Source organism: Molothrus aeneus, chromosome 4 (assembly GCF_037042795.1).
Source record: "Molothrus aeneus isolate 106 chromosome 4, BPBGC_Maene_1.0, whole genome shotgun sequence".
NCBI lineage: Eukaryota > Metazoa > Chordata > Aves > Passeriformes > Icteridae > Molothrus > Molothrus aeneus.
This window is the reverse complement of record NC_089649.1, coordinates 19,786,155-19,810,639: the sequence shown is the minus strand read 5'-3', so window position 1 is coordinate 19,810,639 and position 24,485 is coordinate 19,786,155. Positions and strand designations below refer to the sequence as shown.

At 40.2% G+C, this 24,485-nt stretch overlaps 1 protein-coding gene across 2 annotated transcripts in view; it reads left to right on the top strand.

Annotated features, from left to right (window-relative positions):
• Nucleotides 1–16,254, top strand: part of SNCA (synuclein alpha) — a 62,947-nt gene extending 46,693 nt beyond the window's left edge. For both annotated transcript variants that reach the window (XM_066548971.1, XM_066548972.1), the window contains exons 5-6: nt 14,543–14,632; nt 15,623–16,254. In XM_066548971.1, coding sequence (XP_066405068.1) covers nt 14,543–14,632; nt 15,623–15,655 — 123 coding nt within the window. In that variant the 3' untranslated portion in view covers nt 15,656–16,254. The remainder of the gene's footprint in view (nt 1–14,542; nt 14,633–15,622) is intronic.
• The last annotated feature ends 8,231 nt before the right edge of the window (nt 16,255–24,485 follow it).

The window sequence follows — 24,485 nt, the reverse complement described above, 5'->3', positions numbered from 1 at the left end:
AAGAAACAGTAATTGAAATCCAAAGAGGTGTAAAGAAGTTCCTGTGAATGTAATCTAGTGGTGGCTGGGATACAAGAGAAAGTGCCCACACACCATGACAAGTCAGTGCTTTCTCATCACAACCTGCAGCTCTTATCAGTGGCTTTCTCCTTCTCATAACATGTATAGAGCCTTTTTCAGAGTATATTGAGAGAATTTTTTTCTCTTCCCCTGAAGGATAAATCAATTTGCAGTACAATACATTCATTTTTTACTCTAGGTTTTTCATACTATTGGACAAGCTAGTCAGTGTTTTTTCTACAGGAAGGGTGGACTGGGCTGTGGTACAGGGCCAGTTCTCTGTCTGAGCCTATCACTGGGAATGCACCAGCAGTGGCCTGCTGGCCACTCATGTAATTTAAGAATCACATTTCAAAAGCAGTTATTTTGGCTCATAAAAAATATCCAGGAATTACCCAACACTGGGTTGGAAAAGGCAGATCCTGACTGTCAGGTGTTTTCTGTGAAGTTACAGAGTCCTTGCTGAGCAGCAGGGCCTGACCCATAAACTCCTTGCCCGTGTTGGTAATGCTGAAGGCTGAATTAGCAGGGACTCTGAGCAGACTGCAGGAGCCAGCACACTTGAGGTGATTAATGAGAAGCCTGAGCTGGTGCTTTACACTGAAGATGGGTCATTAATATAACAGGCATGCTAACAGGCACGGGAGGGAGAGGCTTTGTGTGGGAGGCCCCAGGAGCCTTCTCTCCCCAGGCTGGGAGCAGGGTTGAGCCAGCACAACAGGGCTGCTTACAGCTCAGGGCTCCCTGGTGCTTCATTCCTGTTCCTAGGTTAGGGACACATCTCCTCATGGAGTGGGGTGGGTATTAGGCTGAAAACAATCATGTGTGCTTCAGTGGCATTAAGGGGTTCAAGTGCAGTAGGGGTATTGCTGCCCTCGTATCAAAGCCCTACACCTCTGAAGAGGGTGGTGGCAGTGCTGCCTTCAACAAGCTGAGCATGTCCCCAGCCAGTATTTGCAAGGCAAAGCACAGAGTAATTAAAATTTATTTTTTAAGTCCCCAAGATGTACATGTGCTCGGTGCATGCAGGTTATGTAGCTTGTGGGGCTCACAGCCCTGTCTTCTGTTTATATTACTTCTGTCTTCCTTTTTCATTAGTTTAGAAGGCAGATCAACTTTTAATTGAAGGGATTTTTTTTCCTCTGAGGAAAATGCTGATACATTGTGTTCACATAAAGGAAGCAGTATTAGATTTGAAACCAGTTAAACCATCACAGAAGGAAAAAAAATCCTTTCTTCCTGACTGCTAAATATTTAACAGGCCACTGAATGATCAAAGGTCCCTTTAGGATTTTAAAATGACAAGATAGGAACGAGTTTAAATTCCCCAACATTTGCATTTGTGACAGCAAGAATGTGAGAAGCGATGTCAAATGCTTGAAGTCCTCCCACTTGCACAGTGATCACTGAGTCATTTTACTGATAGAAGCCAATTCAGAATGCTTTATCCCTTCTATAAATGTTGAACCAAACCCAGCTGGGAAATGGGAGCATCACCCACACAACACAAAGCACTGGAGCATTTTTCCCCTGCACAGGGTAATCAGCAGCAGTAAAAAAAAAAAAGAGCCTCAAGTGCTGAAGGGATTCTGCAGTGAATAGTCATTGGGGGAATGTTGTCTCCTAAGTTTGCTTTGACTTAACTCTTGGTTTCCATGGGGTTGTTGGAATTGGTGTTAGGAGCACGTTTAGTTTGGATGCTGTCTCTTTATATCTGAATCTTAATGCTCTGATTGCAATGAGGGTACAGTAGAAATGCTCACTTGTCACTGATTTAATCTGGGAGATTACAGATGGATACGTGCTGAGTCTGTCTCACTGGATGAAAGTGGTTTGCATCCCATTTCCAAGATATCCTACCTTACCATATTAAGTAGTTAGTTTTTTTGGCACTTGAAACACTTTGGATTTCTGAAGGTGATTCTTGATTTGCTACATTGTTCTGTTAGTATTAAACCTGTGTGAAAGCTTTGCCTTCTGTGGAACTAACCACTTGCTTAAGTGTATGCTTGAAAATCTTTTGCTGAATCAAATGGATTAATTTAAATGTTTAAAAATAATTCAAGTTGAAGTAGATCAGCTTTTAAGCTTTCAGTAGCAATGTTATTTTTAAGCTTCTCTTGTCAGATTGCTGACATATTTGTTATGGTTTAAGTCCAGCTGGCAAATAAATACCATGCAGCCACATAGTATGGTTTACATTTGTTGTTTTGTTGCAAAGAATGTGTTGAACTTTTTTTCTGCAATAATCTACTCAGAAAAATGCTTCTGAATACTTGAGGCACTAGTTCTTCTTCTGTGTCTTAGGGTGACATTCTGTAAACAGCTTTTTGAGGGTGCTAGAGAGCATCCTAGCAGAAATGACTTGAGGTGAATGGAGCCCACTAAGCATCCACACTTCACATATTTATGTCTGCCCCAGGTATGGGAAAGAGATTAATAACATTAGAGTAGTCAGCTGTTGCTTTTTCCAATGCCACTGCCTTTCTTGGATAATTCCAGGCAGATGAGCAACTAAACCACAGAACAAGGACCAGTTGGTTTGTTGTCTCCTTGTATCAGAAATGACACACACGTATAAGATAAATCACTGCTTATTTCACTTCTGTGTTTCCTCATTGAATCTGCTTGTTGAACAATGCTTGTTATGGAACAGTAAGCACATCATTTGGCTTTATGCTAAACAACTACAAAAATTATCATACTTTAATGAGAGCCATTGCAATACCCCTATTGAGGGAATGCACAAATACTTATCAGATAACTGAAACAGAATTATTTGGAGCTTGTTATTAAAAGGTGATGATACAGCAAAGTGCTGAATTTCATTTAGTTTGTTCATGTCAAAGTACATTTACTCTTAGCCTTGTATTCCACAGAAGTATTTTCCAGTATGGGTCATTTCTAAAATGACATTTGTGCATAAACTCACCAGCTGAGTGCCCAACTGGTACTGCTGAAGTGTTTAGAAACACTTGGGCATCGAGCTGTGGCAGTCTTTCAAGTCACTTGTGTTCGGATCTGCATGGGTGATTCTCAAGACCTGGCTCTGGTTCCTATCCAAATGTTCATCAGGCAGCACATGTAGAGAAACAATCTCTGTGGCTGCTAGCAGATAGGTCTTTGTGTTGTTTTCAAACTACAGGGAGTCATATGATAAGTACACATCTTCTTCTGAAGCAGGGACTCATCTTGCCAGTCTTTCTGTTTCATCCTCAGCTCTGAAAATACAAAAGAGCAGCATTTAGGTTCTCATTATAACGGAGGAAATGTTGCATTGCTTCAGGCAGTGTATTGTTGTTCAGGAACTGCAAATGTGGCTTGTAGAAGAAAGAGCTGTACCAACTGTAATCAATTTGTTACATGTGTTCTCTCACTCCTCCTGTGTTTTAACTGAGCATTCTTGTCTCTCATAGAATAAGTTTTGTTGGTAATCAATCTCATTGATGTGACATACATGAAATTATTCTTCTTCAGTTTCATCTGAACTTCCATAAATCACATGTAGCTGACTGTTATGCCATGAAATTGAAGAAAAGTGGTTTAGTTTTTCCTATTTATCCCCAAAGTAGATGGTGTAATGAGTGCAATTACTTAGCAGTATTTCACTCAAAACTTCCTGGCAGAATTGTGGTTTTACTTGCTATTCTGGATGTTGTGAACAGAATAAATTCTTTTATCTCAACTACTGTTTTTATGTGCTACCTCTAGCAAAAATTATGCATACTTCTTTGTGTGTATGCACAATTTTTACTCTGGTATGCTTAAATATAAACAGGGTGAGGGCTGGAGTATGATGAGAATTCTTTCTCTCAAATCGGAAGAGTTGATGTGAAAAGTGATATTTCCCTTTTGTTCCTAGTGGCTGTTGGGACTGACTGCAGCAGCACTGACTACTTCCTGTGAATTCTAGCAGTTTGTGGTGATAACTTCACTGTGACTTAAATGCATTCCAGGGGCAGCCCCTGCTTAGCTTGTGAAGTTTGAGGAGCTACTGTGATTAAAAATAAGAAAGGACCAGAGGCAAAGTGTCATTTTAACAATTCTAATAACTAACACTTAATGCTTTGATCCTTTAAAAGCAGCTCTCCATTTTAATGTCAAATAGTTTAACGGAGTTTATTAATAGAAGGCTCCTTCTGGTAAAAACAGTGCAGCAACAGTTCCCCTTTGAAGTTTCATCTATGGCTGAGATCATCACCAGTTCACACTGGTTCAGGTAGTTTTTGGACTTTTGGCACCACTGGGGCTTACCCTTCTTTTCCTTCTCAGTAACATGGTGAGCAGCATCTCTGCTCCACTTGACTCTGTTCCAAACAGCAAGTGGTCACAGCCCAGCTCTAGCAAGATGTAACTTGTCTGCAGTTCTCATAAATGAGCACCACAGGTACAGGGTAGCGGATGCTCCACAGGCAGAAAAAGCTGGGTTAGCCCAGAGAAGACTGAAATTAATCAGGGTAATGTTTTTTCCAGTATTAAACCTTTGTTAATTTAAGGCTTTTAAGTGGCTTTTCCCAGACATCTGTTGGGAGTGATTTGGGGAAAGCTGAACCTGCCTAAAACAGAGGCACAACTTGGGTGATTCCTCAAAGGCCATCCAAACTTACTGTCTTTATGACTTCTTATATGTGAAGTAGTAGTGAAGATTTTTCTGGTGTCTATCCCTTTTGGGAGAGCAGCAGGTGTCTGAAAAGGGGCTCATAAACCCAGGCTGCCCTCAGACTTAGAGGTATAGGTATGGAAATGGCTCAGTGAAGGGGAAAGCTATACCAAGCTAACAGAATTTTTCTTGGGAAACAAGAAAATTGCTTTGAAGTCCACTCTCATGCAGTTTAGAGGATGGCAGGCTTCAGTCTGCTGCTTTCTTGCACCTAAGCCAGAAGGGAAAAGCAAAGATAGCAACAGCAGTGCAGGGGAGGAGGGAAAGACAGCACAAATATTCAAGTGTTGTATATGCATACTACACCATACTAAGTAAAATTTATTAAGAAATTCTTTCCACTTAGTTAAAAGGAGTTATTTCTTCTTCTATGGGAGAAAAATAAGCTGAAGAGATGTTCGTGATGTTTGTGTTCTGTGCCACTGAACCTTTCCCAATTGAAATGAAAGCTCCGAATAGTTGTGTACTTGCTTCTAGATGAAGAGTGTCGCTTCAGGAGCATAAATTTTAAAATGCAGGCTGTCTCTTGAGTCTTTTGTAGTGTTTGATCTGCTGCTGAATAGATCACAATTGCAAGAAATACTCCTGAAACCTTTGTAGTTCAAATAATTGTTGCAAGTGGTCTTTTTTTTCAGAACAAGTGCTGGTTCACTCTGTAGAAGAAATATATTTGAAAATTCCCCAGCTGGGTTAAGTGCTATAATAGGTTGGAATTGAAGGAATGATTTAGAGAGATGCTCACTGATAATAACTGAAGGGTGACCACTTCATTCATAACATGTCCTGTCAATCAATTCCAGCCTTTGAAGGTGGCATCCTGCCACTGGATCGCCTGTGTGCTCAGTGTGCTGGAGAGTACAAGCAAATGAGTCAGTGCTGATTGCAGTAGCTTGTCTGCTCATACTCTAGGAAAAAGCAAAAGGGAGCAAAACCTGCCCTCTTCCCAGTACCTGAAGAGAGAATCTTCCCCTTTCTTTAAGAATTTCCTTGGAGGTGAAGGCGAGTGAGCTTTGTGCCTACAGCCACAGGAGATAGGTAGGGTGCAGAGCTGGAAGGTGCGCTCTCTCTGGGGCCATGTGAGTGGGAACTCATGCTGTTCTTAATGCCAGAGGGTGGCTGGGCCTGCAGTTCTGTGTAAAGGACTTTTTCTAAGAGTAGGAGAAATAGCTATGGTTTAGAGGTTGCTGTTTTACACGATACAGCATTGAATCAACTGTTTATTGTAACAGTTGGAGAATTCTTTAAGAGGAAATAAATTTTTCTCCTTTAATTTTTTTCTTAGAGAATATATACTCATGGAATCTATACAGTAACTTCTGGAGTTTATCTGTACTAAAAATGTACTTAACATTGAAATGTGATTATGAGGTTCAAACTGTTTTACATAAAGTATGGTAAAATAACATTGCAGTTCTGGCTGAGACCACACTATCTAAAATTATCTTTGCTGACCTAGTAGAGCCAAGTCTGACCAATATTGCTCATTTCTATGCTGACTTCCCAGCTGATGTGTACCATTTTTCTAGTTAATGTGATCTGTTCAAGGTCATGTATTATGCTCTAGTTTTATTTAATGAATGTAATGTTTAGATATTGTCCTTGGAGGCCATTTTTGATAATGGGTTCACACAGAATGGAGAACCCTCCATTACAGAAAGAGACAGATGGGTGTAGCTAATCCCATGGATCTCCTGACAGACGTAGTGTCTGACAGATTCCTTAATTTTCCTCTCTGTTCTAGGATGTGATCATTCCTGCTGTTCTCCTTTGGCATGTCCCAACATCCCCAGCCAAGTGCACTTTGTAGATTGAATTCTGTGCTCGGGAAAAGGCCCCCTAGGCTTGGATAAGTCTTTTTAATACATGAGAGAATGACTTCCTATTTTTTTTTTTTTTGCACTAAGGTGACATTTTTGGCTTATGTTACTCTTTGATTTATAATTCTTTTTTGTGCACTGTTTGCCCATCATCTTTGATTTGGTGAGTGCCTAAGTGACAGTTACTTACATGTTTTCCTTTTGAGGTGCATGTTATTTATTTCAGTCACTTACTCAGTTATGTAGTAAAAACAATAGAAATAAACTCAGGCTGTTTATTGTTCCTTCATACTGCGTAAGATGGAGCAAACAGTTCAGTGCAGTCCTTGGCCCTTCTTCCAAATCCTTACTGGAATTAGTGGTACTATTTGACTGAAGATTTCTGTGGAACTGCAGTCCAAAATTTCATGTTTGAGAATGTAAATAACAAAGTTCATAGTGGATATTTGTTGCATATAGTGACAGGTGTTGTTTGAGCAGATCTATTATTCCAAATTATTGTTATTACCTTGTTCAGGAGAATGGGAGGAGAGGCAGATCTGGGCCACATCTCTGATGTGATGTCTAGTAAGCATCACCCCCACTATACTGCAATTAGAAATAACTTCAGTCTTTCCAAATTATGTGCTCTAGCTTTTTCTTTCCCTACCCATGGAGTTTTCAATGTCACCATGGATTTGGGAAGCAGGAGAGGATGAAGCTGAAAGAGCTGTGTGTCCTGGCTGCATCCACATGTGCTGCTGATGTCACATTGACTCAGCCCTTAGGCAGCCTCTTACTTTGTCACCTGGAATTGATGCACGTCTGTTGCTGTAGAACTCATATCAACTTCTGTTCTTGTCCATGCAATGAGCAGGTTCTCCATGTGATCCTCATTTATCAGCAAATAGCCACGTTCCAGGAGTTCTAATTAGGAATCTGAGTTTCAGCAAATTTAATTTCTCACAGAAATGTTCCTCTTGTTCTCTGAAAGCATCTCATCTGTACAAGTAATAGTGGGGAATTTTAAAGGAAGGAAAGGAAAAAAAAATACACAATCTATTGTGTATTACACAATACATTGTGTATTCACAGTACACAATGTATTGTGAAATTTATTTTTCAAGGCATTTGCAACAATTTGTAGATTGTTACAAACAGAAATTATTTCCAGCTATTTGTAGACACCAAGGTGGACCTGTGGTTGCAGGTTTCCATAGACACTTTATTCCTTTTTCTGTAAGCCTCAGTTGTTTTCCTTCTCACTTTTGTCATTGCCAACTGAAAGGCATAAAAATGCAAATCAGAATGCAGCCTGTAGAACTTGCAGGCACTATTTTAGCCTTCATTGGATTTGTGCTAATGCTGATATTTATTTGTTTAATTAAATGTCTCTTCTTCATTTCAACTCTCCGTTTGAGGAGAAGGAGGGAGACAGTCTCATTTTATTGGTATTCTAAATGAATTGTGCACTGGAACAGCTAATTTCTTTCCCACATAATGATTTCTCATAATTTCCTTAGGTGTTCAGCTTAGGGATATTTAAAACAGTTTGGTCTATTTCTAGATAGTGCACAGATACATCTCTGTACCTCTGGAGTGAAACAACTGGACTGATGATGATGCTTTGTCATTTACAGCCGAGTCTTGGAGGCACTGACTATTGCAATGAGCGAGCTGGAGCTTTGAAGCATCCTAACCTGACCTGGCAATTCAGTTGTCACTGTATAACTCAGTCAGTTCCATAAATATGTCTTAGGACTAGGAAAGTAAATGAATTGAGGCCATTTTAGCATAGCTTTGCTTTGCCTCTTGTTGTATTCTTTGTTTGAGGGTCTTTCTCCCCTCCAGATAAGCTGGGCTTTATGGTCAAAAGATCTGTAAAAAATGAGTTACCAAATGGGGAAGGCAGTTATTTTTTTCACTTCAGTACAGTGTCCAGGTGGACTATATTTTGGAGAAAAAGGAATGCAAACTATTTTCTTTTCAAAAGGGAATTTTAAGCCCATAAGCACAGCAAATTGTTACTCAACTTGCAGCAGGAGGCAAATTTTCACAGGAACAATAATAGCTGCACTGCGGGTATAAGAAAGGAATCCCAAAATTTTACTTTAAGCTCTGCCATGTAAAGACTGACGGCTCCTGACAGAAGCTCTCACGAAGTGGATAATACAAAAATGAAATGGGCTTAGTCAGGCTGCAGGGAATGGAGTTAGCAGCTGTAAGGGCTTGAGGCGGCCCTGCCGAGTTACAGGTTTGGGATGCGGTAACAGGCACGGGACCAACAGCTTTAGGGATAAACAATTTTATCCCTAAATAAATAAAGACAGATTACTAGTGCCATTATCCTGACTGTAACAACAACAAATTCAATAATTCACTAATGCTGGGCTTCATTTAACATCTGGGCCCACAAAGATGTACGTGCCCATAGCTGGCAGGCAGGCATTACTCTATTACTATGTGATAATTTTTCAAGGTAATGATGCTTTTAGATGTGTATTTTCTTATTTTGAGCTCCCTCAGGTAGCAGCTGGAGTGTGTGTATAACAAATGGGGCTATGTTAAAATTGCTTTGCATGGAACATTTTGTTGGGGTCTCAAAGGACTTTCCAGAAGATTATCTTGTAAACCAGCTTTCCCCCTATTCTAGTTCATTGCTTTCTCAATAAGGCCTTTTGTCTTGGTTCATAGGTTTTTTGATTCACAGTTTTAATTTGATTAATTTACACAGATTTAATTTAATCAAATTTAATTGGTTCACAGTTTTACATTATAAAACACTCAATAACAGACTGGCAAGTGATGTAGTGACCAGTGCTCATTGAGTTTTAATAATCTATTTTTCTGGAATATGACTTCTCAGGTTACATTAATCTTTTAGTTGTTTGAAGCAAGCCTCACTGTATTTGTCATCAGTAGGGCTTTCAATTAGAGAAAAGGTCCTCTCACAATATCTGCATGGGAAATTCCATAGAGGTCCCAAGAACAGACAGAAAATCAGCAACCACAAAACAACATGAATGTGAGTTTGGGGGGAGGGAGTTTGTCAACGAGCATAAACACCTGGTAGGGGTGGAGGTAAAGGAGATTGAACCAGATTCTTCTGTGGTGAAATGGCAGGAAGCAGTGGGCACTAAATGAAAAGCAGGAAACTCCACTTCAGTGTAGAAAAAAGGATTTTCACTGTGTATTTAGTTCAACACTGGAAGAGGTTATCCAGTGAGGTTGTGGAGTCTGTCTGTGGGAATGGTTAAAACCTGATCAGGAGTGGCCCTGATCAACCTGCTCTAGGTGAGCAATTTCTGGAGGTCTCTTCTGGCCCCTGTGGTTCCTGGCTTGCAGAGTGATTGCCTCTTGCCTGTATAAATGTTCTAAGAGCAGACAGTTTGGTAGCCTGGATTATTTATCTCAGAATGTGGAATCACTCCAGAAGGAATTAGTCTCCAGCAATCATGGGAATAATGCATGACTGTAAGATTTCATCAGTGTTCGTAATGGAGAGAAAAAACCTATTACTAACCAGGGAGATGGCAAAGTGTGGTGTTTAGATCAGCCACTAAATTACAGTTATAATTCTTCCTTTTGAAGTTGCTCTTGTCTCTGACTTGGGGTAAATTACCTTTTTTCTGCTGGCAATGACTTGGCATTACAACACCAGCAGCTCACCAAGAGGACAGAATGCACACTCCTGAAGGTGACCCTTTCACTATGTGGTGCTGACATAGGAGCACTCCCAGGAGTCGACCACTTGGTCTGTTTTTCATGGCTAGGGGATCTTAAACAGTTTCTTCCCTTCCACCAAGAGTGTTGTGAGGTGGGAAAGAGAGTGAAGGGAAAGAATGGGTTGCAATTTTCACCAAAAACACTGAAATAAGAAAAACCTATTTGGTGGCATTTACATCATAAAAGGAGTAGTTCTGAAGTTTTGACAAATATTCTGTATTTTAACAAGCCCAGGTCTTCAGGAGGAGTTTTTTATTAGTTTGATTACTGTTTTATTGCAAAAGTTGGTCATTTCACATGGTTGTGCACAGAGCTTAGCAGGATTCATTCCCACAGTAAAAGAGGAGGAATCAGTGTTTTGGAGCCATAGCAGCAGTTCTGCTTCATGCTCCTGTATGCCACTTCTATTCATTCATACCTGTTCTTTGAGTCAGAGCTGGTGCCTAGGGCCATGCAAAAGTGTCACTTCACCATGATGGGACACCATCTCCTCTTTGTTTATAAAAGGACACAGGTTGCTTGATGAAATGAGAGAACCTCATGGAAGAGAGGGGATGCACCATGTGACGTAGCCACATATTCCTGGGGAAAATGTGCTTGGGCTTGCCAGGTGGCCTGGCAGCACATGGGCTTTGTGCAGCTCTCACATGCCTTTAGCAAGGCAGGCAGAAGTGCTGATAGCACAAAGTGGCACCCCTATTAATGCCTGAGAATGGCAGCGTGGTCTGCTCTGCTTGGGATAGCACAAAAGCTTTTTTCCTGTAACGTGGGGTTGGAGGGCATGAGACTTCCTGGAGTCAAAATATAACCAGAGTGACCATGCTTCAAACTGATATATGGGTGGGTATTCATTTCTCCTTAAGGGAATCCTTAGGGGACAAGCAGAAGTACTCACCTCACCATTCTTCTAACACCTTGTTGACTGAGTGAGTTGGAATTTCCCCTTTTAAAAGTGTTTTTCCAGCAAGAGTTCATGCTCCCCAGTCAAAAACTGACTTCATCTCTGAGAAGCTTTAGTTGAGCTTTTCAGATGATCTAATATAAAAAAATCTTTCCCTCTGGAAATGCCCTTCAGTGTGGTTGAGAGAGGTTGCAGCTTCTAGAGAAAAATGTATCTTTCATACTAAGACAAGAATTGGTCTTTTGGGTGGTTTTCCTCTTCCATAACTGAATTAGGATATGACATTACTGATCATGACAATGTAAAATTGCATTTCTTTGTTTTAAAGGAGGTAAAATATGATTTAAGGTGGCTCTGTTACTGGGGGTGGTGGTTTACTTTTGTGATACCCTTCCTTACTTTGGGGGGCTGTACATCAGAAGCAGAGCATGCCGCCATTTAAAGTGAGGTGGTCACCTTTGCTATGCATTTTTATGCAGCAGATGACCTTGAGTAATGTCATCCTCATCTGAACTGCAGTGACATCAGCATGAGAGGTGGTGTTTGTGGTGCTGTTTGCAGCTGGGCAAAGGCGATAAACCTTTCCCGGGCAAGGAGTTCCCTTGGAGGTTTGCTATGGCTTATGATTTACTTCCTTTGAAAAATGTGGTTGATGTTGTGTTTTTCTAGTGCTGCTGATTGTTTTATTTGAAGCTGTAGAGAAACCTATGTCCTGAACTTGCTGAAGGGACTTGGGAAGATGATAATTTCAGTCTTTTAGGCCTTGTGTCTCAGTATAATCCTGATGGACAGTCCAGATCCATTGCAGAGGTTCCTAACAAAAAAAACAGCATACAGACTTTGAAGCTCTTATTTGAAATTCAGCTGGGAAGTGTTTTTCCTTGTCATTAATAATGGTCCTGGCAGTTCCACTTGCCATCTGTTTTCCTGCTACAGATAACATGAAGCTGTGTATGTGCTTTCTTGTGCACCCTCAAGCCTGATTTTGGGCACAGTTTTACTTGATGAGCTGATTGTTAGCTGAAGCTGTTCCTTAAGGGCTGAGGGAAGCAGAAATTAAATTATATTTTGGATTAAGCAGGAGAGCATGCAGCAGGAGCTTTATGTCTTTAGAGCTGGTCTGTTAGGGCAAAGGCACAGTAACCTCTGTAAAATTTGCATCACACACTTTATTTGGCTATTTCAGTCAAAGATAGTAGGGATTGATGCTACTTTTCATAAAAGCAAACAGGGAGAAATGCTATTAAAAATGTGTTTAGAAGCTAAGGTAAGTAAATACTGAAATCAAGTCATCTGGGGAGCTCAAGGGTTTTAATAAGATGAGGCAGAAATGTAATTTGGTCTAGTTTTTCTCATACTTTCAAGCCTGAAAAATTACCTTTCATGTTGAACACCCCAAATTTTTGGCAGTTCTGGAAAACCAACCTGGTGCCTATTAAATACCTAAATAAAGGTACTTGCAAGTACTTCATTGGAGTCCTTTGACTTTTTGGAATTTGTCCATGTTGCCTATGCCATAGAGCAGCTCAGGGTGTTGACTCAGAGCAGGCACGTGCATGGAGGGAGCTTGGCAGAACAGTTAGACTCCACACAGACTGTGCTGCTTACCTCCAAAGGAAAAAGCATAGAGGAGTAATGGGACCCAATATCTCTTCGTGCTGCACCTTTTAAAGTCTGCAGTAAGAGCTGGAGAGAAGAATCTGTATTATGGATATAAATTCTGTACATCGTAAACTTGGATGATAGGATGAAAAATGTGTACCTACATATGTATCCAAAAGGTGACAGATCCAAGGAAGAACAGGAATCTGGCAGGTGAAGTCACAGTCTGTGCTTGGGGTGGTGCAGAAAGTGAGGAACAGAGTGTTATGACTAGGGTCACCTGGTTAAACCACAGAGGGAGCCATATGTGGCAAATGGGGGAGCACAGTAAATAATGTGGGAAGGCAAAGAGGGTTTAGTGCCACCTTTTGTGCATTTTATATTCTATTTTGTGTTAAGCTTTCAGAGGTGAATTTCAGGTTTAGCTTCTCTTATCCTCATTTTGTCTGTATCCTAAATTTAATTTAGCACCACTATCTTACTTGTAGATTTTGAAGAATTATCTCATTAGTCTGGTTTATGATTTACTTAGTTTTGTATTTCTGTCTGCTTTACCAGCCTGCAGGTGGTTTTTTTTTTAAATTAATTCCTTCCTGAGTGTCTGTAATTGGTTTTAGTGTGTTTCTGTCTAGGTCGACACCTGTTATAAGTCAGCATGGTCACAATAGATCCATTGAGACACTCTGCCTGTTTTCATATCAGTTTTCTTACAGTTCAGGATGAATGCCAACATCTTCTGCTCTGGCAGAGCTCATGCTTCTCTGTGAACTTCTGGAGTAACAACTACAAAGAGGAGTGGCCCAATTGAAATGTTGGGGATTTTTTCCTTTGTGTTTGTTTCATATGGTCAGAGCATCTGTAGTTCTAGGAGAATAATAAACTTCCTTTAATAATCTTATTCAGCATGTTATTCCTCACACCACTGCCATCTTGTAAACTCCAAGGGTCTCTTACTAAAATTGCTGTATAAAATAGAAGTGCTTCTGTAATAAGGAGCTGGGTAAGAGTATTGTACCATATATCATATACCAGTAGTGCATAGAGTAACATGCTGGTTGACATAAGAGAGCATGTAAAGATATGACCCATTAAAGGGAAAAAAGCATTTTCCAGTACAGTTAGATTCTAAAACAAGAAAAAAAGCAGCATGTTTCCCCCTTTTTGCAATATGAAAAGACTAAAACTTTAAAATTAATAATGGTTTATGAGAGGGTGGATGTGTCTATAACATTAAAAAAATAAATAATTGAATTACTGTTTCATTTGTGTGTCTTGATATTGGCCTGTTTTTACAGGCACTTTTGCATAGCTGCCACTGTGTTCCCCAAAGCAGTTAAACATGAATTAATGTGGTAACTTAATGTGATACTTAAACCATTTGTGCAGGACTTTGTTTCCAGACTGGTTTCTTAAGGCACAAAAACACCTTGTTTTGGTTTGCTTCATGACTCAACCAAAGCCTTTCTGGGATTAAAATATTTTCCCAAGATATTCTGCAAGCTGGTGGTGGTACTGTTCTTTTATTCAGATTGACTCCTTGGCCTGTCCATGGCAAGGGAAAAATGAGGTTTCAGCTATTTAAAAAGATGATAGTTGTCATTCCTATGGGATACCCCTGTGAAACATGGGGAAGATCTGTCTGCAGTTCATGTCCCCTCACTCTCCATGACCCCTGGTAATATCCCAAAACCAAAGGGCAAGCCAAGAAGTCAGCCACTGATGGGGAGAAAAGTCACACTTTGGTGGGAGTGCTGAGGCGAGCAGTCACTCACGTTTCTTTCCCTATTTTAAATGTAGAATGAAGAAGGCTTCCTGCAGGAGGGAATAGTGAACAATACAGGTGCTCCTGTGGATCCTGAGAACGAGGCTTACGAAATGCCTCCAGAGGTAAATCTGCTGTGGTGTTTGCTGGGAACGCATGTAAGAGAGGGCCACAGGAGGAGGCTGCATGCTCAAGTCACATAAGCCTGGCCCAGGCTGGTGCTGGGAGCTGCAAGGGCACAGCAGAAACATGGTCTCTCTGGCCAAGATCTGCCAGAGGTATAGTGCTGGGAGTCAGAAAATTATTTGCTTTTTTGATAAGTAAGGAAATTAAATGGGAATTTATTTTCTGTGCTTCAAAACACTTGTGCCTGGGTTTTGAGGAATCTTTTTTTTGTATGTTTAATAGGGAATGCAAGACAAGCCATAGATTGTTTGAATAGCTTGGCCATCTTCATAGATGGTTTGAGTAGCTTGGCCACTCACCACTGCATCATGTTTTGTGAAGCATGATCCTAAGTTAATGCAATTATGGGAGTAAATTTTTTTTTTGGTTTTTATGAACAACCTCTCTGCAATGTCTGGCATGATGCACTGTTAGTTGGACTAGCAGTTTTATGGTAGCACAGATAATAAGACTGAAAATGAGAGGTATAAAAAATTTAGGCCATGATCCAATAAAAGACTTAAAAGCTTGAGGGTAACATCTTGAATATCACTGAAATTATGGATGCTGCTCATGTGGCCATAGTTAAACATGCCTTTAAATGATTTACCGACTCAGATGAGGATCTGCAGCACCTAGTGTGCTGTTCAGCCCAGAGGCAGTATTCCTTCCTCTCCCAGTGAATTATCATGGGTGGCCTCAGGAGTTCCTGGCAGCATCAGCTGAATGATGTGTTAATCACTGTACAAGTCTAATTCTCCTCTAAGTACCATGACTTGTAAGGTACAGAATCTGGGAAATGTGACAAAATCCAAATACATTTCATAGCCAGGTCACATGAAAATCCATAATATTTGGGCATTGAATCCATCAGGAGTAGTATGAATAGAGAAAATAGGATGTCTTTATCTAAACTACCAGCAGTGTTGATTTCTGCTCTCCCTCAATAGGAAGAGTATCAAGACTATGAGCCTGAAGCATGAGAGTCCTTTCCTTCCTTTCTATCACCTGAAATCTAACAACTCCTCAAGACGTCCCATCCTGTACAAGTGCTGAGTTCCAATGTGCCCGGTTGTTCAATTTTTTTACAGTTTTTACGGTGTATTTTGAAGTCTTCCATCAGCAATGATTGGAGTATCTGTGACTGCATCCACCTTGTTTCAGCATTCCCCTCCTGCTGAAATGAAAGCCGGTTGGCAGGATCATTGTTGTGCTGTGGATATTGTGGCTTCAAGTTTAAAAGTTAAAAAAGAAAATATTAAGTAAAAACACCTAAGTGTCTACTGCTTATTTCTAATTCTGTACATGTTTTGTTGATAGGCTGTCAGTAATTTGATATTGTTTCTGATAGTTTTTATTTGTTTCCTATGACTATTCTTTCTGTGCAGAGATGACTTATTGTGAGAGCTTTATATATATGTGTATGTATTATACATATAAAAAAAAGTAATTGAGCATGAACTATGCACCTATAAATATTAGCTGTTGAAATTTTATTGGTTTGTGATGTGTTTTATTAACTTGTGTCTGTAAATAATGGTGTTCAACTGAAGCAAATAAAATGTAACCCATTAAAAATGAATTTCTAAATTAGTGATGATTTCTAACACCACCTTTCCCTTCCCTGTGGAAGCATTCAAGCTGTGTTGCTTCCTTTGAAGGAACTGGAGGAGCAAAATCAGAAAATGTAAGCCCAGTCTGTTCAAAAACCATGAAGAATGAGAAAAGCAGGGCTGTTACTGCAGCTGGGTGCAGCTTTGCTGACAGATTTGTTTGTAGGCTAATAAACTTGCTGTTGTAAGGGCAACCTGAAAGTGAATGAAGCCATTAATAATGGGCTGCAGCAGGTTAACAGGAAATCATGAGGCCCTTTGAGGAATTACTGTTCCAAGGTTGCTAAAGTGCTGGGATATACAGTGATGGCTTAGTTGCAATGAATTTGTCTTGTATAAGGTCTCATTTTGCTGAAGTACAGTCTACTGTCTATTTTTAGACGTGTGCTGCCTGGATATTTTTCCATACAATATAAAGATTTAAATGTGAGATGGTTTTACTTCTATTGTGTTTTATTATTTGTTATTTTGGATCAAGTGTTAGCTCTAACCTGAAGTGGTTTTGTGTTTGAGGTTCTCTAGTCTTGAGTAGGACTTTGAACTTGACTTGCAGCTACCCTTTTCAATGTTCTGGGTAACAGGTTAATGTCATTATTGGTTTTGAAAGTGGGGAAACTTAGGCACAACCACATAATGCATGTTACTGGTATGCTCAAAAAGAGACACAGACCCTAGGAGGATGAACTTTCCAACTTGTTGGTGAACTGAGCTCCTTTCTGGCTTTCTGCAGCCTTTCTGGTACTCTCATGCCCAACATGAAATAGATCTTTGCAACTGTGTGCCCATTCCATCTGTGGACAGTGGGAGCTGATGATGTAGCACTGTAAGCCAAAGTCACATGAACATGCTGGTTCCATGGTGCTTAGAATACCAGTGCTTCAGTTTCCTGTGTCATCCCCCAGTTTCAACCCAGTATTTCTCAGGATTTTGATTTATTTCAGAAGAATTGCTATCAAGCTCTCTTTTTTTTTTTCTTTTTTTTTTTTTTTTTTGTCAAAGCAATGAAAAATCCCCTCGATCATTTCAGACAACTTTCAGGTATTTTCATCAATAGTTTAATTGCTTAACAAAATTTAAAGTTCTGTGCTTTTTTTGCAGAAATCTTTCATGGTAATGTGTAGCAGCCCACCAACAGTTTGAAGTCTCTTTCACAGGTGGTGTGTCAAGAGATTTTCTTGACCTGGACATGTTTACTGTGAAAAATGAATGCCTCAGTTACAAATCTATTGCATTCCTGGAAAATTATATCAGGATGGAGTACAAGGTAAGATACTGCTTTTATATCTAGCTTAATTTTGTTTAAGGCTCTTTCTGTTCTAGGAGGACTTGGAAAGAAAAGCTCAGTGTTATAGTGAGATTCCCCCTCCAGTATGGCAGCAGGGAATCATCCTCCAAAAGCAACAACTGAGCTGAGTCTTGTGCCTGGTACTTCAGAAAATAGCACTGGAAAGAGCAGTCTAAGTAGAACATGTATTTCTGTTATTCATCTTCACTTTCACAGCCCAGGTCTTGATTTCACTATTGCTTCTTTACCAGGGAATCAATTTAAACTGGTTGCTCACATGCTGCAAGTAAGTAGTGCACTTCTTAAATAAGCTGTGGGGAGAGTTATATCATAAAGAACAGTAATGAGTTTGTTTCTGAGACTGGTCTCTTGTCTGAACATGTCAGAGTTAATTAGTTTCTTTCATTGGTAATATCAGCAAAATCATTCAGAGTTTTTAGGTCATTGAAAATGTACCAAAGGTGATCAGTTTGGTTCTTGTGTGCCTCTTGCAAACATGCCCTCAGATGGCCCCAAAAGTCCATGGGACCCTGGTTACTATGGCAGCACAGTGTGATGCACTGCTCTGGTAACAAGCTGCATTTTAATGAGATTCCTTTAAGGGCTGCCTGACCATCCTTTCCAGGTAAACCAAGTGTCATTGTGTCTTATTTTTTGCAGTGAGATGGATTTTGGCATGCAGGTTGCAAATGTCAGAACTGTGTTGGGTGCTAAAGCTGAACCAAGTAGATACTGTTGAATTCAGGTTTTTAAAAGTCTCGAGTCTGTGTATTAAAAAATGCTTCTGCTGGTGCGCTAAAAAAATTTTGAACCATGTCTGACAGAGAGGAATATAACTTGGAGCTCTTTTTTTCTAAGAGCTTGGATTTTAACTCAAAGCAAAAGCAATCTTCTGTTGTCTAATTAAGAGTTAATAATGAGCCTCACCATATCCAACTCCTCCAGGGGAAAAACACATGTTGCTTTTTTGTTCTATTTTGGCAACTTTAATTGGTCTTGTAATGGTTCCTAATTAAACACATTGTAGTAATGTTTTTATTACTGTAAATCATAGTGTTAATACTTGTGTTACATGACTTTTATATAATGAATTTCAAGTGTTTCCTCTCCCCACTAAAGACTTTCCTTCATTCCCTCAAGACAGTTGTAGGCAAATTAAGGTAAATTGCAATGTCATAAACTCAAAGAAAAGCAACATGCCTGTATCTCTACAGGAAGCACAGATTTTATTCATCCTGGTTTTCATAGCATGGACAGTCTAGGCCCCAGGATGCTCATGTGGAAGGGTCAGACATGGAGAGTGGGTCAAACAGCTGCAGCAAACTCGAAGTTGAGACCACTGCCTCCAAAAACTGGGAGACTGGAAGATGCACAGCTGTCCATTTAAAGGCTGAACTAATTCCAGGAGCACAATGAAAGACAGGTACAGAATGTCTGCCTACACCTATTCATAAAATCTTAATATACAAAATAGGACTACTTAATTGCCCCTAAGATTTGATCCAAAGTTTACTGAAATCTGTGAAAATACTCCTACTGCTTTCACATAGGTGTGTTAGGACAGCTGTAGCTCCAGTATACATTTCATCTTCTTGTACAAATTGTGTGGCAGTCTGCAATGACATGGTGAGTTTCCACTTCATTTCTTCTGTATGCATTTTTTGGTGAAAAAATAACTCCTGAAACCCTTGATTCTGGAGTTTCCTGAGGCACTGGCTATGCAGTACTTTTTTTTTTGTCAGGCAGACATGTGATAGAGGTGATGCTCCCTGATCCTTAACTTGCTGAAGGTAAAGGAAGTTCTTTGCAAAGTATCTATGAATAGCAAAAGTAACAGAAAAGCAAAGAAAAATATCTTGATAATCCCACAGCTAAGTCCTTACCCAGCATTCTCAGCATAGCTGTGGTTTTATCTGCTGGCAAAATATACCTCAAGTGCTGGGTTTGAATGGGGTGGTTGCCCTTAAGTATTGCAACCTTAGGGTTAATTACTCTTTAAGGCAACTGATGTTTATTCACACATTAATCCAAACTAACTCTTTGTGTTCTGCTCTGAAATAGCTTAGCAGGTAAGTGGGAGAAAACAGGTGGTTCCCTGTTAGTGATTTTGGTTTCCAGTGGCTTTAACTATATTATCTGGTAACTTTTTGGCCCCTAGCTTAAGGCTTTCAATATTACTAGAAAAGACACTATTAATGAACTTCACAGAGTATGGTCATTCTGCTTGGGTGTATGAAGTTCTGAAATAATGAGTTTTCACACAAGCAGGTCTGCCTGTGAATTGCAATGACCAAATGCAAATGACATCTTAGCCTTTAGTGCCTCCATGAAGCACTTTTAATGGAAATATCATCTGTTTAAATGCAGACATAAACAGCTTTTCTCCAGCCCACCTGACATTTAACGTGTAACTCAGAAGGTTCCTCTGATATAAAAAAGACTGGCAGATGGAGAAACAGCAGGTGGAACCTCAGATGAGACAGCCAGGAGGTAACAAACAGAATAGGAAACTAGGTCAGATGAGATTTCTCCCATGATGGAATAAATGCTTTCACAAATGCTTCTTCCTCCACTGGATGCATTAAAGTGGGGTTTCATCATTTCCCACTAATATTCACAGCTCTGCATAGGGTGGAGTCTACCAGCAACTGATACATCTGTAGAGGGTATATTTCTGCAGAAAAGGTGAATGTCTGAGATTACAAGTCTGTGGTTTTCAGCTGCAGCATGGGAGAGCTCTTCACAGGAAGCCAAAGCACCCATGTACTTCTCATTAAACATGAGATTTAACTAGAACAATGTTTTATGGAAATGCAACCGGTGGGATACCTCAACTTTTCTTTTTCTTTCTGTTCACCACTGTCCCATTGGTTTCTTTATCTCCATTAATCTGCTAAATTTTCAGCAGGTCAGATGTACCTGTACAGTTTGTCTCCTCCTTGCTGTGCTCCATCCCTGCTGCAGCCAAAGGCAAGGCAGAGGCAGTGCCCAGAGGCACTGAGCTGGGGAGGCACAGGGGCTGTTCAGGGACAGCTGAGGAGGCTGGAAAAGAAAACCAGGCACGAGAGCCTTGCTGAGAATTGGCTGGCATTCATCCTGCCTCCCTCCCCCAGGCACTGCTTCTGGTGTCAGAGGCTAATGATAGAAAATATCCATGGCTTTATAAAGCTTCCAGGGACTGGCACCTCCAGGAGCCAGGTAAATTCAGAACAGGGATGCTTCACTCTCCATGAGCCAGAATTCCTGTGCTCTTTGAGGAGACCTGGCTTTTTATGCTGAATTTTGTTTTCTATTTTTCTGAAAACCTCTGTACCAGAAAAACAAAAGCAGTTGACTGAGGAGTGTACTAGATTAATAAAAAAACCCCCAAAGTTTGAAATCTGATTTTATCAGTCTCCTGAACAGAAGAGGAAACTGCACAATGCCCTTAGGGTCTCTCTGTTCGCCCAGGCGTTTTATTTATGTGAATTTCACTTGTAAAATTCCATGAATCACTGCAAAAATAACAAAGGTGGTCATCTCATGTTAGCAGTTGTTAAGATAGCATTCTGCTGAAATGGCTGCATTACCTAAAACCTAAAATGGCTACATTATCCCAAAACCAGAAAAATCTCAAAAGGAGCAGCCTTAGCAAGAAGATCTAACAATGCTGTTGTGTAATACAGGGAAACATGTTAATGGTGAGAATATAAAGAACAGTGATTTACAAGCAGTACATAATAAGGCCAAAAAGAAAAGAAATCTGTGATCTCAGTCCACTAAGTAAGTGTCAACTTTGCTTGGCAGAGGAAGGTGGTGGCATCTCTGACAAAAAACCCTTGAAACAAAATTCCTCCTATTTCTTCAACTCTCTCATTCCAAAATTCAGTTCCTTTCTGGCCCAGATTTGCAGCAAGAGAGTGATATATATTTTATTTGAATAACATGGTGTTCCGAGGTGTGAAATAAATGGACTTTTGAAAGGCTTCAATTTTCATTCTCAGTTTTATGAAAGCTCGAAAATTCAAATATGGTGATCATTCCAGTCTGTTAGAGTCTGTGCCAGGGCAGTTGCTGTGCACTGGAGTGACAGCTCTCCTGTACTCTGCATTTCACAGACAGGTAAGTCTTTTCTTGCTGCAATTGTTGTTCAGTATGTGTAGGCACTATCATTAGATCCTGTAAGTTTATTTTAGTAATTGTCTTCAAGTATTGTAAGTGTATTCAAGTATATGTAAGTGTATTTTAGTAATTGTCTTCAAGAGTGGGAGATTATCCCAAATTCAAGGAATCCATTTTTAAGGCATTTAATATAAATACTAGGTAACATGCTTGAAAGCTGCCAAATTCAAGCCTCAGAACCAGCAGCCCAAGCCTGCATTAGCAGAGAAGGTAACACATAACTGTGTAAGTGGCTTATCTTACCTACAGCGCAGCATTAGTGACAGCATTTGTTCCTTTACAGTGAAAGACACTGTGTAATAAAGATGCACTGTTGTTACTACTCCTCTGGACTAGGTGTTCTGGATGATACAGCTCCATCAGTTGAGATCCATGTTTTTTCTCCCCCACACTGTGCTAAGTGCTCTTTCTGAAGCAGTTGTCATAGTGCCAGTTCCACTTAACTGAGCGTGATAATAAAAGCACCCTACCCAGAAACCCTGGCATTCCCCAGTGACAACGCTGGATTTTTTGGCAAACCTTCTGCTCCTAAGAACAGCATGGCTTTTCTGAACCCAAGTGCCAGTGGGACATTGGCTCCTGTGTGGCTGCCAACAAGCTCTTCCTATCAAGGGTAGACCATCATGCAAACAATCACGTTAAATCAGGGTAGTCTGTCTCTCTCTCATAAGGACATAAGCTATGCTCCTTAAATAAAGGGAATTATCCTGAGCTTGACTATACAGCTGAATAGCTGAGTGTTAGCAGAGCAGCTTGATGGCAAGGCAGCTCCTGGGAGGATGGTAGCTGACTAATGCAAGTCAGTCTAGAAATGAGAGCACAAGTGCTCACTCCCTCTGGATCTGAAAGGCAAGAACTGGTGAAGAGAGGAGAGCTTTTGGTGAGATAATGCATTTAATGTGTTGATAAATTGCCCATCTTTTTTCTCTCTTTAATTGCTTTTTCTTGTCTTACACATCACAAGGTTGCTGGAGGGAAAGGTCATTGACTCTTCCATGACTGTTCATTCCTTTATTTGATAGGATTTTAAATATTACTGAAACTTAAGTGAAGTAAAAGGATAACAGTGTTAAATTGGAGGTCAGGAGAACAGAGTCAAGTGTGTTGCCTCTGGAGACCCTTTTGAAATCTCCAGGAAAGTGGTATGAGTGGTATTGCAGAGTTCAGCTCTCAGTCCCTGTGGGCTACTTCAACCCTTTGTAAATTATTGCCCAAGTTCCTGTCAGGCTTCTCATTAGACAAAGCACAGGTACTGTCATGAAAAAAAAAAAGTTTTAGTTCACCCAACGTCAAAGAATTTTGCATTGTTTAAAATTATGTATTTGTGTGTTCCCAGCTCCATCTCCTGCTTAGTGCCAGAACCAGCTCCACCTCCACCTGGCTGACAGGCATGTAAATTCCTGAGAAGATGCTGCCTTTTAAGGGGGATTTACTTTATTTCAGAAACTGAAAAGGGAAGGAAAGGAAGAAGAGTGTGTGACTGTGATGTTGCAAAAAGCAGATGCTTTCTGGAAGTAAGTGGGAAATATTGCTTTGCTGTTTCTTTAATACCTGCAGAAGCAGTGCAGCCATACAGAGCTGTGCCTTCAGCTTTTTGTGTCTGTGATGAGCATGAAGGGTTACAATCAGAAAATTAAATCAGTGGGCAAGTACAGATCCCACAACACTGGGGCAACATGGGCATCCTTTGATGATGTAAGATAGAGAAGCAAACTTTAATTCAAATTCTGCTATTTGCTTATGATGATGTGGAAGGGAAATCACCTCAACTGAACCTATGACCCCAACTTTAAACCATAAATAGCTGTTCTTGCAAAGTGCTTGCAGATCTGAGAGGTGTTATTACTGTAGTTCTGAAGCTACCCTGACTTAATTTAATAATGTGGACAAAATAGAGCAGTAGAAGATAAGGAATGGGAAATTTATTTGTAGCTAGTTGCCAGTTTGATGTTTCTTTTCCTCTGTCTTCTCCTGTCACGCTTTTTATGTCTTTTATCAGGGCTAACTGACTCTCATGACTTGAAGAAACACGGGACAAGATCAAGACAACTGAATTGGGAAGTGTAAAAGAGAGTTTGCAGGTTTCCCTGTTGACATGCAGGTATTGCTGTTAAAATGACCAAGCCATACTATTTATAGATGGCTGATGTTTTTTAAAAGGGAACATTAGCAAAAAAATTTTTTTTTTTGGTCTCACTTATCATTCTGTGGTGGAAAAGAGCAGCAGCATGTCTTTTCTTCCAACTTCTTAATTTAACTTGAAAGCAAGGAATGGGCTCAGTTAGATGTGACATGCAAACAATTCTCTATTGTTTTCATTAAATAAACTGGAACATGAATATTCCCATGGATATAATTGATTTGCACAGCATCAGTTTTACAGCCAAGGTGCCTAAAGATAATTGTTTTTCCATCCTCCCTGACTTGGGATCATGTCACAGCCACGTGCTGATCCCTAGTTTGGGATTTGTACCCCAGTGACACCTGGGCTGGAGGAGAGCTGTGACTTGCCCTCATCAGCTCTGAACTTGTTGATTGGGCCAGCAAAACTCCAGTCTGAGCTCTGGTGCTGTGTGCCTGAGTGTCAGGAGTTGGAGTGCATCCTTCCTAGATTTTTTCTTCAGGGTTTGGGAAGAATTTCACTCACACATTATTTCCAGAACACTCTTGCCAAAGAATAGTCTATTTTCTCCCTTAACTTTTATCCTTGTCTTCCTGCTGATCTTACAGTGTTCAGTTACAAAGCCCAAGATG